At 31.5% G+C, this 18,178-nt stretch overlaps 1 protein-coding gene across 1 annotated transcript in view; it reads right to left on the bottom strand.

The window, feature by feature from the left end:
• The window catches only part of LOC106099903 (homeobox protein aristaless-like), a 60,614-nt gene extending 45,337 nt beyond the window's left edge, over positions 1 to 15,277 (bottom strand). Inside the window, exon 1 of the mRNA XM_013278592.1 lies at positions 14,745 to 15,277. Within this exon, the coding sequence (XP_013134046.1) occupies positions 14,745 to 14,973 (229 nt within the window). The 5' untranslated portion in view covers positions 14,974 to 15,277. The remainder of the gene's footprint in view (positions 1 to 14,744) is intronic.
• Positions 15,278 to 18,178: the final 2,901 nt, after the last annotated feature.

The following is an 18,178-nucleotide window of genomic DNA, read 5'->3' as shown; positions in this document are numbered from 1 at the left end:
AAAAAGTCACACGCAATTCCGCAGTGAAAATGTCGCGTTACTATAAACTATTTATAATATTTTTATAAACTAAGCGATTTGTATGTTGACAAATTATTTTTATTTATGCGGTCCCGGTTGCCGCGGGTTCGAGTAAGATTTATGTTTGCAGTCTATTGTGTTCTAAGTTTTAAAATTCCTTTTATAATGCGCTTTTAAAAATGAATAATACCATCATGACATTATATAAATTAGCTGTTGCTTTGCCCGCATGTAATTAAAAAAATACAAAAAAGCCTATGTTTCTGACAGATAAATTACCTTTCTAATGGTGAAAGAATCTTTAAAATCGGCCCAGTAGTTTTTGCGTGAACTAAATACATACAAAAATACAAATCTTTCTTCTTTATAATATTAAGATAGACTGCAGGTTCTCGAATCCCGTCATGTACAAAAAAATTTTCGAATTTTGAATTTCACAGAACCATAATTTACCCGATATACGTTAACGGAAAACATCGCGAAACCTCCACATATCTTAAGAAATTTAAAGCCATGTGTGAAGTGGTTGACTATGACCTAGTCATTCCTATTTTAGGGTAGGCTGCAAGCACCACAGTAGGGACGTGTAGCGAACTGATGGAGTTAACTATGGAATAAATTATCTTATACGAATCAAGTTCAATTACTGTTACAAATAATAAATCAAGATAATGTCTTTATTTACTTCATAGTAATCAATCTTTAATAATTTCTTTTACAGATTAAGACAGTTCTGTAACACAATAATTTGGTTGCTAATGGCATGTAAATGTTAGACGAATACCTCAAAGTATAGTGTAACGATCGTTGACTTACATTAGTGGGTAATTTTAGTGAAACAATAATCCAATAACATTAGGCGAGGTTATGTAATATTTGATAACATTATTGTTCTAATATTTGTGGTTTGATCAGTTTAGATTGGATTGCTTCCTTCATAATTTAATCGTAACAAGACCTATTACGTAGTTTAGGAATTATTAATGGAAGTTTAAAAAGATAATGGTTATGATTTATACGTAAATTGACTTTGGTTTTTTGTTGTTTTTATTTAAATTGATGGCTTCAAATATTGATAGTAAATTATATCGGGGATCCATTAAGAGGTATGTCAAGCATATGCGGTTGTAATTAAAAATTCCGAAAATGTTACTATATGTTAAAAATTTAAAAGAAATAAATGAATGGTTTACCTTACCTAATTGTTGGGTAATCGAAATATTAGTTTGTCTTCTGGTTTTACGTCTTCAGTTCTTGTCATATCTTTTTAAGAGCAACTTTTTATTTAATAACTGAATATAATCGTATAAATCAAGAAGGAAACATTAATTTAGAAAGTTTAAATTCTACAGTTTTTTAATCTTTTTCTTAGGGGTTACTTTCCTTAGGGCACTAGGCTCTGTTCCCAATATTTTCGTCTAAGACTGTCTACAGAGCGCTCTTTGACTGCTAAGGCTTTATTATTCATGTGTTGTTTTTGTTTTTACGTAATTCATGTTTATTAAAATATTAGATCGGTTTAAGATCAAGTTTGTATGTTCTATAAATGTCAGCCTAAGACTTGTCTTGACCAATCTACAATTGAGTTTTAAAAGATACGTTAAATATTCAAATTAAATTCTAAAAAATTCCACGGATCTCCGAAAAGTTTGTATAACAGTAGGCTAGTTGTTAATCGGCGAGTGTTGGCGCAGTGTAAGCGTCACCTAATGTTATTTTAATACGCGCCGGATAGTTCCCCGGTGGGCAATTTGGCAGGTAGCGGCGAAAAAAACCCATTTGCCCACTCACCGTGTGTGGCTTGATGGAAAACTAATTATTTGTCGTGTTTTTTGGTCACTGAAGGGTTTAAAAATAAAAAATACGGTAGATACGAATTTGTTGCGTTAGTTTTCGGTAAGATTTTTTTGAGATCAATTAAGGGACAATTTCATCGGTTTTTTGTTTACTAATTTTCATAAAAAGTTTGCATTGACTTTTTTAAGGTGAGTGAAATGAAGAGCGGTGCGACCAAGAAGTTATAATACTACATTTTGTGTTTATCAGAATTCATATAATTAGCAATATCGATATCGAGTGTAATGTAATATTAGAATCTGAGGAACTAGTTTTTGCCCGCGACTCCGTCCGCTTAAAATTAAAAAAACAAAAGTGAGTAGCCTATGTGTTCTTCCATACTATCTTCTACACCCATACCAAATTCGTGGAGATCTGTTCAGCTGTTTAGGCTACAAACTCTAACAAACGTCCATCCATCCATGTAAACTATCGCATTTATAATATTAGTAAGAAGTAAGATTGTTGCAATTTGATCACCTTGTTTTAGCAAAGCTCCATTAAAGCGATTAAAGCCACTTTGTTATCAAAAATACTCACCAAAAATAGTAACTGGTGAATTATTGACCATTTCGATTAAGTCTTAAATCAAAAAAACAGTTTGTAAATAAAAATAATTATTTATTTTGCATTATTTAAACGCATTACATAAAGTAATTTTTCGTAGCTTTTTCAGACTTGAGGCAAACAATTCTGTTTTTGTACCTCTCTTGTAATTTTTTTTTAACTTAAAATTTGCAAATTGATTTTCAATCATGTATAATTTAATTTTGATTGGCTATATTGGTATGATAAACAGTATATAAGATACAAATTAAATCGATTTTAAGTAGTTTCAGGTAAATTATTAACAATTTTCCTGTCAAATACTCACTTGAAATAAATTGATCAATTACATTTCCTAACAGATTCAGGTGTTTGCTGAAATGTTATTAACAATCTTCGATTACAAATTTCGTCAAATATTACCTAAGAAAATTGCAATACCTATTGATAGATCTCTATCTATCTATACTATTAAAATAAAGCGTAAACACACACTTCTTTTTTCCTAAGATGTAAGCAATTACAGCATATTTTTGAACAATCCTTTCTTTAATAAAAAGCCCGACTTATGTCACGCTTTAGGCTATATATTTTAAAGCCATTGAACTTAAGGGATTATTATTTTGGATAAAAATTCTAATGTGGAAAAGAGACCATAAGTTGGTGCCAATATCAAGTAAGCAAGGTTGTCATCATGTCATGTCATTTTGACATTTGTAATTGATAATTTGACAAATGTTAACAATGAAATAAAATTTTATATAATTCCATGCGAAAGAAGCCGCACGGGAATAGCTGGTAGAGGATAAAACGGAGTTTTTTTTAATCCAAGCCACCTCCTACATTAATATCCGTCTTACTTCTTCCTCATATTATAAACCAGAAAGTTTGTATGGATGGATATTTCGATTTCGAAGTTTGGCACGTACGTTATAACACAATATGGAAGAACACACAGGTTACTCATCTAATTTTTAATTCCGCACGGAGGGCGACGCGACTCAAAGCTAGTAACTTATATAAACCGTATTACAAAAAGATCTTGGTCACTTGAATATATTCCTGTATTATTTTTCTATTCAATTACACGAGCAGCGTAGCGTGTGTCAATAGCATTATAATATCACCTTTAGTGTAATCAGCAACCCTTTCTAATTCTGACCACTAACGTATAATAAAAATCAATTTACTCACGAACACTAAACGCATCACACTCCCTAATTTTACCCTTTTTTGTGACATCCCTATTTGGTAATTGCGCGACATTTTTATTGGGGCGACATTGTGAGTGTAGGTGGATGGTTTTAGAATTACCGTTGCCCTGGGCGCCCTTTCTACTGCCCTTAAATGAGAATGAGTAACAGCCCAAGAAAGGCCCATGCGCCTCTACATTTCTCTTGTGACGCCCTTTTATGCTCGTCGTCCTGGGCGACCGCCCCATCTAGCCTTACCCTAATACCGCTACTGATCAGCAAAGCGTATTCTGTCATTTTGAAATTGTCACAAAATCTGTGAGAAATATCTTTAAATGCTTTAAATTCAAAAGGTCTTAAAAATTAAATACTTTTGGCATATTGTTTGAATATTTTGAATATATATAATCAAAAGTGTGTAAACATTTCACACATTTTTTTTCACTTTCAATTTTAAATTCGGTATTTTCGATTATATATCCTGGGCTCCTTTACTAGGTTGATTCTCTGTATTAAAGGAGCCAATGACTTCCCTTCCTTCGTTTAATATTATCACAAAATTCACAAAAACATACATTGACGAGATTGTTCACGAAAAATGTTGTAGATGGTAACTCTAATTAACGGTGTAAAAAGTAAGTACGGAACTAGAATATTGGACGTTTTCGAATTTTAAATGCAGTATTAATTTTGCAACACTAGCGATGATTTTTCTGATATCTTATGTTTCAAATCAAAGAGAATCACTTATTCGCATGATACTTTTTGTAATTACAAGAATGTCTTTGTTTAAACAAATTATTCCCTTCTAATTAACTGAAGTTCGTAATTTTTCCATCAAAAGACAATAAACAGCTTTTTTTATCTAATTTTCTTTTTAAGATATTTCTAGTTGTCTTAACATGCAAGAATATTGTCTAATTGATTGTTTTTTATGTTTTAATAGCGCAATCATTGTCGTAGATTTTCACTATAGAAACATTTATTAAGAGACTTATTGTCGTCTCGCTCATTTTGTTTGAATAAACTGAGAAAACAATACCTAATTTAAAATCTAAAGTTGGTATGATTCGTCCCTAATTTTTTGTAATAATGCAATTCAAATTAAAGCTTCCTAGAAAATGTACGAACAATCTGATAATCGAAGTAAATTGACAAGTAGCGCCACCTTGTGCCAAATCGTATTTTAATTAGCAAGATAAGATGTGCCATTAGCTAGTAAATTACCCGCGAATGCGTTTGCTTTATTTCATTCTTATCAGATAATGTTACATCTTGTACATAATTACTGTAACGTAATTGTATGGTGCTACTGTACTGCAAATGTTTATTTAATACCAGCAATTTCTAAAGTGAAGAAAAACGTACAAATAAACTAACCTAAATCATTTGAATCTAAACCTAGTTCATCTATACTATTATAGTAAAGCGTAAACACACACTTCTTTGTTACCTAAGATGTCAGCAATTACAGCATATTTTTGTATAATTATTTTTTTAATATTAAGCCCTACACTTACGTCACGCTTTAGGCTATATATTTTCACGCCGTTAAACTTAGGGGGTAAATTATGGATAAAAACCCTAATGTGGGAAAGAGACCATAAGTTGTTGTCAACATCTAGGAAGCAAGGTTGCTATGGTTTGACATCATGTCATGTCATTTTGACATTTGCAATTGACAATTTGACAAATGTGAAGAGTAAAATATTTTTTATAATTTCATGCGGATGAAGCCGCACGGGGACAGCTAGTAAATAATAATTACTTTGTTCGGGAATTCCCTTTAGTTTACTCTATAATTTATGTCCAAGATATAAATGTCAGTCGGCTTTAGTGGTGTAAAGGAGTTGGAATTCTTGCATTCCAACGCCATGTTATCTAAAAGAATCCAATACGGGAGTCATTCTATCAAACTTCGACCTTATTTTTACGCTCTACATTATACTAAACTTTTAGGGTTCCTTTTGTAAATAAGTACGCCTTTTTTATAATATAAGGTGGCAATGAGCAAGCGGCCACCTGAATCCACCGAAATGAAAGCGACCGCTGCCTATAAACATCCGCAATTGCAGATGCGTTGCCTACCCTTAATTGACGGAGGACGCACATAAAGAGGACATTTCCCCTTCCTATGCGTCTCCTCCACCGTCAAATCCACATTCCTCTTAAGAAAAGGGCCTTTAAACTCATTTCGGTAGATTTAATCAGTGTTGGCATTATGACGAGGATCGGCACTTATAGTGCCTGACAAAAATGACCGCCACAAGCTTGCGAATTATTTTTGCGTAACTCTATGAATTCTCGCCAAAGGCTCTAGTTAATGTAAAAGCGTCATTGAATTTAATATTTATGGTCAATAATATTCCAATTTAATAGATTCATGTGCATACTAAGTTAAGATCTGGTTTAATTATCAATTTAAAACTCTAATATTAAGAGAAAATATTCTGCAAATAACCTAAATAAAGTAACGTTATAGGTTGAGTAACAAAAATTAAATCAAAGCTCCGTACTAAGCATGTATGCCATGTTTATTAAAATTACTAGTGACGTCAGAGTAAACTCAAAGAACCCTTGTAAAACGTTTTGTATCAATGTTCTTGTTTATTTGTTTCCTTTTGACGTCTGTGGGGCCGCGCGTGCGCCCTAATGGGCCCCTGTGATAACTCTCACTTTTAAAATACCTCAAATCCTATGTCACCCCGTAAAACTACAATATAGCGTCAATCGAATAAAAACCTTATTTTATTGAAGCTAAATATCAATATCCCATAATCGTATCGCTACTTTAAATTCCAGAAACGTAAGTCATTTGTAAAGTTATCTGCACTTTATTTAGAAAAGAGATTTGTGTGAAAAAATGTCTTTTTATTTAATAGTATTACATTTGTGTACAAATTCTTAGCATTCTTTACGGTTTTTTGTTAGCTTTTAGCTTGTTTCCAGTTAATTGACTTTTTGAGTTATTTGACTTGGTTTAGCTTGTGGTTAATCGGTTCCGTATACGCTTTGCTCTATTTTGAATTACATTAACTTTTCTCTGATAATTTAACAGTTATATTTAGAATTGCAGAAAAATGTTCTTTCATATTTAAGATATAAGTTTTTGAACTGACCTTTGTTTAATATGTCAGTGTTTTGCTACAAGACTTTAATAAATATACTTGACCAGCTGTTCACTTGCGTCTTCGTGTGCGCAAAATTATGAAAATTTTGTTTTATTACATGTGTCAAATTATCAATTGCAAATGTCAAAATGACATGACATGATGACAAACCATGGCAACCTTGTTTCCTTGATGTTGGCAACAACTTTGGTCTCTTTCCCACATTAGGGTTTTTTATACAAAATTAATATTTACCCCCTAAGTTTAATGGCGTGAAAATATATAACCTAAAGCGTGACGTAAGTGTAGAGGATTTTATTTAAAAAAATAATTATTCAAAAATATGGTGTAATTGCTGACATTTTAGGCAACAAAGAAGTGTGTGTTTACGCTTTATTATAATAGATATTAACCGCTACAATTATGATTGTAAATGAAAATTATTTAATCCCAAGGCTCGCAATTATAAAGCGTTCACTTCAAATGCATCGCTAATAGCTTAATAGCCGTTAAGTGTCCGCTTGGTGATAAAATATTAGTTAGTTTAACAATCTTACTATTATTGTAAATACGAAAGTTTAGATGGATGAATAGATGTTAGAGTTTGTGCCCTAACGGATAAACATAGGCTACTTCCCAATCCGGTAATAATAACGAAGTAATGGCCCGAGCCAAGGCTCCTGAGGGAGCCCTCGAGCCTAGTTACTCATAAATGAGGTTTAAGCTAAGCGCCATCTGCGCTCATCCACTTCAAGCCAGGTGAATCTGTAAATGCCTCATCAAGGCAAACAGTGACAACTCAAAAAAAAAATAGGCTACTTACTTTTTTAATTCCAAGCGGACTCAGTCGCGGGCGGAAACTAGTTTGTACTAAATCGGTTATAACAAATTGTGTATGTGTATTTTTTAATTAAATAGTTCGAAATATGTGGGAGTTAAATTAATATCTGGTTTATAATAATTCATCAATCGACAATCTCCATTTGATGACGAATACTTTGTCGTACAAAGTATTTTTTAAAATTATTTGTATGCGCTGTTCATTAATAAAGTAACAGACAAATTTTAAAAGTAAATAAAAAGTTTACAAGTTTAAGATTTGGTTTTCCTTTTTTATTAAATTGTTTGTTTCAATCTGATGTTATTTTTTACTGTAGTATTACCACGCTTAGTGGGTTTAGCAAATAAACTATAAATGTATGCCATTAGTTAATGTACCAAGACTTTATGTCTATTAACACTCTACACGTCGTGTTTGTTTGTTCTGTGAAGCGTTAATATCATGGAAATAATTGTAGCATCAATAAATCGAGATAAAGAAAATGTACTTCCTCGCGGCTACTGCATAGACAGGTGTAGGTCTTTTAACTGTGGAATTTCACTGTTCTAACACACGTATCGTTGTCTCTGTTTTGTTCAAATGAATGAAAGGGATTTGGTATTAAAGTTAGTTGACAGTGGAAGCCGACTGTAATGATGCAGTTGGTTAGAGGTCGACGAGTGCCTGATAGAGTGTGCAGCGACTAAGGTCTCTAGTGTTTATCGCCCTAGATGTTAATGAGACGGATTCGTTTTATTGCAAATTTTTCCATTAGACTGATTTTTACATGTTCATATTTTGATCCCATAAGTATTCTTTAGAGGGTTTATCACGAATGTTCGTGAAAACGTTGTCGTAACATCGATAAAGTTCGTATTAGATTTACCATATGCAGCTACCGTGTATAAAGTACTTCAACAAATGTCATACTCTTGTCGATTGCGTTACGAATATTTTCTAATAACGATCAAGTATGTTCTCGTAATGGACCATTGTTCATTTATGATTATTTTCTTGTTCAATTTTTACATTACAAAACGTCATATCAATTAAATGACAGTGAAGTGTGTTCAATGTTGCACAAATTCTGAATCAATTAAATTACTGATATATTCTGTTTTTAAAAATCGAAACTCAGTTACGAACAGGAAAAGTAGAAGATCGAATTTGGTATCCAAAAGGATTCGATGTGCAAACGATTTATTTTGTTTCGCAAAATACATAAATTGTCTTCTAAAAGTCTTCTTTTAAGGTTCAGATTTTTATAATAATAACCCTGAATGTTTATAATAACCGATATATTTCCTGACAATTTATTCAATTAAATAAAATCATTAGTTTCGGTCTATCAGATACGTTTATGCAACTTTTTATACTTAGTAGGTACAGTCGGGTAATTTATCGGTGTATATTTTTATAGCCACAGTCGCTTGAAGGTTTTTTTCGCATAGAATGCAGTAAATATTGTAATGAATTATCAATTTACAAATATTATCAGATTAATTAAAAATCGGTATCTGTCGCCAACAAATTGCTTCACAGTTCGTGACATTCCTAAGGCAATGTATTTTTTTCTTTTGCATGAAAAATGAATAATCAGTACGCAGCTTTTAATTGTATCTTGTTGTTTGATGGAATCACTGCTACCTGATGGTTATTTTTAAGAAGAGTTTATCTTTTTTTATGAAACAAGAAAATGTTTCTATCTTTGCAACACCGCCAATTATCGCAATTGTACCTAATACGCCAGCGTTAACTTGTTACAGTCTAACTCCGCTACCGTCAAATGAAATGCCATACATTATGTTGCAAACTTTAACGTCTAGCGATACAAGCCATGCGTTGCCGTACTAATTCACTTGATATATTAATGTTTAATTATCGTTTTAAACAAACAGAATGTAAAATATGATAATAAAATACATTACTGCAAGTATGACCTTAACATGAGGCCATCTGTCAACATTGTGTATGCGAATATCAATCTAGACGACGTTGTTTTATAGAGCACATTCGCTTGAGTCGTAATAAAAGGTGTTATAACTGTATGATATCCTGTTTTTTCTGTGTACGCACTGTGAAGGGATATGTCAAAACAAAAGAAACTCGCAACGGTCTGGTAATTAGCTCCCGAAAAGTAATAGACAAGTTGTATATAACCTGGGTAGGATATTTATTTCTTTTATTGCTATGTTCTCAATCAGATTTAATAGAACTTTAGCAAACATATTTGATGTCTGGTTCCATTTAGCAGTTCACAACGCGACTGTGGTGAGTTTGTCGCATTGTAAAAGTCGCGCCAGTGGAATCTATGATATTATGAGTTTTTATTCGATTTTCACGTGTTTTTTAGATATTCTACCGTAAAGCAATTAGGAAAAGTTACCTTTTTAAATTTGGTATTTAACTCGGTATAACCACTTTGCAAAGCTTACTAACATTATAAATGCGAAAGTTACGATGGATGTTTGTTAGTTTGTCACCTAAACGGCTGATCGGATCTCGATGTAGACCAAAGTCTGTAAGGATAAATGGGACAAAGTCGCGGGCGAAAGTTATTCTATTAAATTTAACTTCGCTTCGAATAACATGGCGTGATGAACGATCGTTAATAGGTAACCTAAGGTTGTGCAATGGCCAAAGACTAATTAAGTATTTACCATAAACAATCGTAATTGATTTTTTTGTTCTGTAGCAGTTTAAAAAGTAAATATTATTTGCACTTTATAGTAATACTAGCTGTTCCCATGCGACTTCATCCGCATAGAATTATTAATATATCATTTTATTGTTTACATGTGTCAAATAATCAATTGCAAATGTCAAAATACCAATTACATTACTATGACAATTTTGCTTTCTTGATGTTGGCAGCAACTTATGGTCTCTTTCCCACATTAGGGTTTGCATCTAAAATATTTACCCCCTAAGTTTATGGCGTGAAAATATATAGCCTAAAGCGTGACGTAAGTGTCGGGCTTTTTATTAAAAAAAAATAATTATTCAAAAACATGCTGTAATTGCAGACATCTTAGGCTATAAAAAGTGTATGTTTACGCTTTATTATAATAATATAGATAAATACAAGATTTAATTTATACTCATGATATCAATTTTCTACACATTATTCTCGACTGTAGAAAATTTTAATATCTTTGTATGGCTAGTTATGGGTCGATGCACTCCATTAAAATACTTTTACGCACTTTTCCCTCAACTTATTCGCAGCTCGCCGTATTTGATAAAGTGCAAAAAACAACGATAAAAAAGTTAACGGAAATGTAATTAAGCCGCTAGGGGGAGCGACGAGCGTTTTGCAAGTCAATGCTGAAAGCTAGCCCTAGTCTAGATGACAGTGATAATTTTTTCAAACACTGCGGTATGCATTTTAATTGAACCATGTTTGTACTAGCTTTCACCTGCGAATCCGTCCGCGTGGAATTATAAAAAAAAACAAAAGTGAGTTGCCTATATGTTCTTCAAGACTATCCTCTACATCTATACTAAATTTCATAGAGATCAGTTTATAACATTAGTAAGACTAATATTGAAAAGCGTCTAATTCTATTGTAGTTTTATCCGTGCTACTTGCCCAGTCTAATTATAACGGATGGTGAAAGAGACGAGCTTGTACGGGGAGGAACGCGCGAATAAAATAAATAAGAAGAAAACCAAAACTATCAACTTTTAATAAAAATATACAAATTAAAAAGCATATGTACAATTCAGCCTAGCGTTGTGACATCTTATTGAAGACTGCTTCAATTATATTCAAAAATAATTAATAAAAAAATATATATTCTTATTTTAAAAAAGGATTAAAAATAAAAACACAAAAAGGTTTATTGCATCGCCAACAGATGGTATATAAGATCGTTATTACCTTTAAGAATATTAAGGATTAAATGTTTTCGTGTCTATAATATTAAAGTATTATAAGTACAAATTTAATATTGTTACTGTTAAAAATATAAGGAAGTAATCTTAAAACTCAAAAGTATGTCGTTATGAAAATTGCAAAGATTTTTTTTTCACATTGTAAAAATGAATACATTTTTACGACAAATAATAGCGCAAATACAAATTAATAATTTTTTCCAATTCTCAAGTTAATAAAAAAGTTCTTTCCTCTAAAATATATATTTGTATTAATATTTTTTTAAACTACTAAAAACCATTCGCACAAATAGTTCACAATCAGGAAACTGCATAATTTGTGATTTGATTTTTGCCTTTTTATCTTGTTTTTCATTTGATAAATAATTTATCAATTTTAAGGCAAAAACTTTATTTTATACAGGAAATTCAGCCACTACTTAAAAAAAAGAATTCTACAAATATTTTTGCCACAAATTGAAACACAAAAATAACAATATTCGTGATAACAATGTATGTACTTTCTGCGTCAAGAAAATTTGAATCTTAAGCTTTCATAAGAGTAAACATCTAAATAAATAAAACGGAAAGTTGTTTTAGGTATAGGCTATACGGAGCGAGTGTTACCGACGCTTAACCGACTTTTAACCGTCCCGCGGGTCAATTTAATCCCGGAAGCGCCTAGTTAGGGGCGAGTGACGTCACAAGGTAACTGGCACGGCAAGGTATAATGCTGATGGAAAGTGGAAAACAAAAAAAAATCAAATTAATTAGAAAAATATTTTAAAAGGTTACAAAGAAAACATAGACTTCTCACTATTTTTTAAATACGCGCGCATAAAGTCGCTGGCAAAACCTGCTTTCATATTAAAAATATGAATTTTTTCAATACATTTTAATTACCATTTGTATGATCATGTCCATTTTAAAAATGTAAATTTAAAAAAGAAAAAGCCGTGACCCCAATTAAAAAATATTGCCAATTATAATAACATGTAAAATTGAAAATTTAAACGCATGTGCCGTTCTTGGTTATTGCAAAAACATCTATAATCGTTTTATTGACAATGATTGTTGTTCAGGAAGTGTAATAAATATAATTATATCTTAATTGCGAACCACAATGTTTCTTCTTCAATTATTGTCTTAATAAATATGCATTAAATAATCATATGAAATAAAAATAACTATATATGTAAACGAAAAACGTGTTTCCTTTAAGAAGCAAATTACAATAAAGTACCAAAGAGTCGTGTTACTCTGTCATAGTTAATGTTAATTCTATAAAGTCATCATCCACTTGCCCTTATCCCTTACGGAGGGTCGGCGCAGTATTTGCTGCTCTTTCATACATCTCTATCAGCCGTCATATCTGATTCCACTCCTTTCTTAAGCGTATCCTCTTTCACACAATCCATCCCTACTTTTTTCGATAGAAAGTATGGATGGATTGTCTATGTCTAGATTCTAAAAGGTATGGAACGGAAAATAGTCGTAATTAAAGTAATTTAATTAAAAAAAGTTCAGATATAGAGAATTTCAAGTTCCGAAAACTGAAATGACTCCATAAACACTAATATATTTTTTTGAATTTTTTGAAAATAAATACAACTTTTGATCATCCGCCTCGATAAGAATTCAATTTTAGCTAAAGGAGTTAACCCACCCTATCTATACTAGTGTTAGGAAAGATTTATACATATTACATATCATATAAATATTATAAATGCAAAAGTTTAAATGGATGGATGGATGTTTGTTCGCGTTTGTACCCTAAACGGCTGAACGGATCTCCATGAAATTTGGCACAGGTTTAGAGCATAGTCTGGAAGAACACATAGGCTATTCATTTTTGTTTTTTTCAGTTTCATGCGGACGGGGTCGCGGGTGAAAGCTAGTATTTTTATATGTAGTGAAATAACTAACAAACTACTGTGGAAATTTAAAAAAATCTTGCACCATTAAAAAACTACGTAACAACTGAGATAACATAAACCATACTTATTACTGTTTTAACACAATTTATTTACAAAATCAGAATTTTAACTGAAATATTTGAATCAAAGAGCATTGTTTTTTAATAATTGCCCGCCACAAAAATTTTATTTCAATGTTTAAGTTATGGTAACTTAGACATCGTGTAATGTTAAGTCTATTATTAATGTTATAACACTTTAAGATTATTATGTTAATTATTACAGATAAATTTACTAACAGAAAACTTGTTTCCTTCACGGGATTTTCCTACTAATAATAATGAAATAAAAACTAAGTAATTAACGCCTAGTATTAATTCATTAATAAAATTATTAGTTTAAATTGCATACAAGGAAAATGTAGTATTAATCATTGTTTTTTAGTTTTTAATTTTTATACAAGAACTTTTATAAATAACCGGCCATCGTTTTGATGAAATGTTAAAAATGCAAAAGTTTGGATGGATCATCTATCCATTTACGTTACTTATTTCCAGAACTGCTCAAGGGATCTCCATAAAATTAATAATCTATACATACATTGCTTACTAAGTTTTTAATTTCGCGCAAAGTCGCGAGCAAGACCTTGTAGACTATAAAACTTCTTATTGGCATAGTGTGATTGTCTACTATAGGGACAGATATGAAACATATTCCTGTCTCACTCATACTGTCTAAAAAACAGACATTTTTCTTGAGAGTAAGAAGCACTTAAATATTAACATAATAACATTCCAAGTTAACCTGCAATTATATTGAGTGCTTAATAATGATTAATGGTAGAAGCGTTCAAATATCTCAATGTCATTCGAGATGTTAAGTTCATTAACCAACTAGTTTTCGCCTGCGACTCTGTCCGCGTGGAAATAAAAAAAACAAAAGTGAGTAGTCAATGTGTTCTTCCAAACTATTCTCTACATCTATACAATCATCGGAATCCATTTAGTCGCTTAGGCTACAAACTCTAACAAACATCCATCCATCTAAACTTTCTCGTTTATAATATTAGTATAATTTCAATGGAGATTAAAACAGTTCCATTACAATTTTTTATGCTGCTATAATTAATGCAAAATTATCTAAATATAAACTTAATTAAATCATGGTTAATGTAGTTATTTGCACAAAAAGTATTTTTTTTTAATGACGTATCTAATTACTTATTGTATGCAGCAAAAAATTGTTTTTAAAATTGTGGAATAAAGCAAATTTTTTATAATAATTTATTATTTTAAACTAAGCTATACAATTCTGAATGTAAACTTAGGTACAATGTTGGCAATATTTGGTGACAGTATTAAAAATGTAGGTCTATTTACAGGAATAATAATAAAACTATTATAATCAAATACGTTTAAAAACTTACCTTCGTTAGAATTTGCATTGCCGTCGGCACTTCGATCGGAATCCTCGGCGCCGACTAAATTCCGTATACTGAATGAGTTGGTTTTTCTCTGCGGGGGCGCTGTGTCTCCTATCATCCCTGTCACCTCACATCCTTGCGAACCATTCACTGTGTCACGGCACACCTCCGTACCGTTGCATACAACCGTCTGTCCAATCCCATCTTCCCCACGACGCGTTGTCAAGTCCATTTTTAAATAATCTACGATTTATTTCAACAGTCTGTCTATTTAAACGGGACATTTTTAATAATCATCTGGTTGATTTATAAACATTTTGTATTAAGTCACTTTACCATCGATTCCTAATATTCCAATTGGCAATTAATTAAAAAAAAAATACTTTTATTAAAAGTCACACTGCAGTTTTTATACAGAAGCCACACACGATAATCAATAATTTAGATAATCAGTATTTAAAAAAAATTTAATACACTGTCTTTTTATCACAAACAGTTCCTTTAGTTGTAATCGTGCGTACACGTTGATTCGCGTTGTAACGAACGCGCGCTGGCCCCGCGGTGGCAAACGCGACTGGTCCTCTTTCCTCCCTCACACCTCCGGCATCCGGCCCTCCCTACGCCTAGAGAGGCGGAGCGAACGCCCCTCGCACTCACTTCGATACACCACAAACCGCGCGCGACTTTTTACTTGTCAATTACTCGTTACCGGAGATTTTTTTCAACCATCAATCTACACTAATAAGTTGTAATTACGTTTATCGATACACGATTACTGCCTTTTTAGTTGTTCCTTGTACTTCGCCAAAGTCTTTACATAGAAAATTATAATTATTTAGTTGGTAATATAAAGAAGTCTGTCTTTATAAAGGATTATAATAGTTAAAACATTGCAAATGGATCTTTCTTACCACTACTTTCTTATCTCCAAAACTGCTTCGATCAAAGAACATGTAGGACATAGCCTGGAGGAAAAAAAGTTACACAAATGTCGTGGGGAAATCTATTCAACACTAGTTGGTGCCCGTGACTTCTTTCACGCAATATTAAAATAAAAAAGAAGCCTATAATATGCCCATCTGTCAGTTACATTCAGCATAAGCCTGGTCGAAATCGGCTCAGCCGTTTCGACGGTTTCCCGGAACAAACGCGGCTTGCAGACAGACGGACAAGAAAATTTTAAATGCAATTTTCGTTATAATAACGCAAATACATTTTTCCAAAATCTGGAATTTTTCTTTTGATATTATACACACTCCATATTTATTATATGTACAGAGGAAAGACATTCTAATTAAAGCTCGAATCTTTGTCGAATAAATCTATATTAGAATTTGAATTTAGTAGCATAATATCTTACTTTATAAAGCACATAACAAGTACTGTCTAACAAAGTATCTCATTGCATTACAAGATTTAGACAGTACAATTAGTGGTTTAAGTTCAGGAAACGTGAATTGTAGTTTATTGTCGATTTATCATAATTTAACTGAATAAATTGAGATACAATAACTACGTCCTTTATTATATTGGCAAACTCTATTACGATTTGCTTAACAGGGCTGTCTGTTTTAATGTTTTTGTAGAGTAAAAGGTTCCAATTTAAGTGAAAATTCACTAAATCGATGAAAAAACATATGTTTCGTCGACAAAAAGCTATTTCTAACAATTTGTTGCTATTTGCATTTTTTCTCTTTAAATATGAACTATTTTTTTTTGCCATTTTTGTCCAGGAACTCCGTACTTATTTGAACATTCTTGAATTCTCGTTGTGTTTAGCTAATTAGTGTTAATACAAAAGATAGGATAGTTTATAACTTGAAACATTACTTTAATAATAAATTGTGAATTAACTATAATTGTTATTAGGTTTCATAAATTTCCAACAGATGGCGGTGTCAACTCTTTTTTGACAGGCCGCTTCATTCCTACCTAAACGTAGCCGTAGCTAAAAACATTTACAATGTTTGTTTATACAAATCCTTAAAACAATTTGCTTCATGAATATGAATGATTTATCGCTAACTTAAGTTTCATACATTAGACTTAAACGCATCACATTTGTTAGAAGCGACAGAATTAATCATTGGTATGAATCAGAAAATTAAAAATAAAAAAACAACGTTTTAAAAACGATTTAAACTTTTATACTCCTTTTTCCTTTGTTTAAATTTTTATGATTATTTTAAAACTAGCTGTTCGCGTGCGGCTTCATCCGCATGAAATTATAAATTTATTTATTGCATTTATCAAATTCTCAATTGCAAATGTCAAAATACCAATTACCTTATTATGGCAATCTTGCTTCCTTGATGTTGGCAGCGACCTATAGTCTCTTTCCCACATTAGGGTTTTTATCCAAAATATTTACCTCCTAAGTTTAATGGTGTGAAAATATATAGCCTAAAGCGTGACGTAAGTTTAGGACTTCTTATTAAAAAAAGAATTATTCAAAAATATGATGTAATTGCTGAGATCTTAGGCAACAAAGAAGTGTGTGTGTGTATACGCTTTATTATAATAGTATAAGTTTTTTAAGAATTGCATATGTTTTTATTAAAACCACTTTAAAGGCCTTTTTGTCTTTGTTATTGCTGAATGTTTATATATTTAGTTTTCGGTTATAGCAACCCTAAATAAGTTAAAGGCACTTGATGTCGTTTCTATGTGTGTTTCTTACTAATAAATACTTGTTAAAGCCAATCCAAACGCATTCGCTTAAGGCTGCTTTAAAATTTATTGCATTTACGTTATTACAACTTCGTTCCTAATATTCTGTAATAATGCTCGTAAATTCTACAGATTTGGTTGTAATTAGTATTGAGATGAATTCTTAAAAATTACGTCGTGTTCATTAAATAATTGTTGACAGTTTTAATTTATGGTAAAATGTTTATATTAATTATTATAATAGTTTGAATTATATCAACATTTTTTAACATTTTTCAATCGTATTAGATTTTTATTTTTCAAATCAACTTTCAAAGTAACTCCAATCAACAATTATCAGAACATAGTCAAGTACATAAATCTCCGACCCATCTTCGTTTAAACTAATTTATGTAGTAGTAATGTTAGCGCTAAGTGTATTCCCTTCGTAATTATCAAATCAATAGAAAAGCGGCACATTTAATCATCATCAACCAATATTTGTAAAGCAATAGCCTGCGTGTACAGTCAGCTTCATTCGCGGTACACAAGTTACGGAAAAATTGCCTTGCATCTCAAATCAAGCTTAAACTCCGATATCACTTAAATAAAAAGGGTACAATCAAGATGTAATCTAATAAATAAAAAAAAAATCTTAACTTGAAATAAATAAATCCTAATCAGCGCTATGCTCATAGGAAAATAAGTTTCTATTAATGTTTTAATTAAATAAACAACTATCATTTGCTAAACTGTATAATTGGAGTACACTATAGTTGAAATATTTT

Source organism: Papilio polytes, unplaced genomic scaffold (genome assembly GCF_000836215.1).
Source record: "Papilio polytes unplaced genomic scaffold, Ppol_1.0 DF824102.1, whole genome shotgun sequence".
Taxonomy (NCBI): Eukaryota; Metazoa; Arthropoda; class Insecta; order Lepidoptera; family Papilionidae; genus Papilio; species Papilio polytes.
This window is presented reverse-complemented; position numbering and strand designations above follow the sequence as displayed.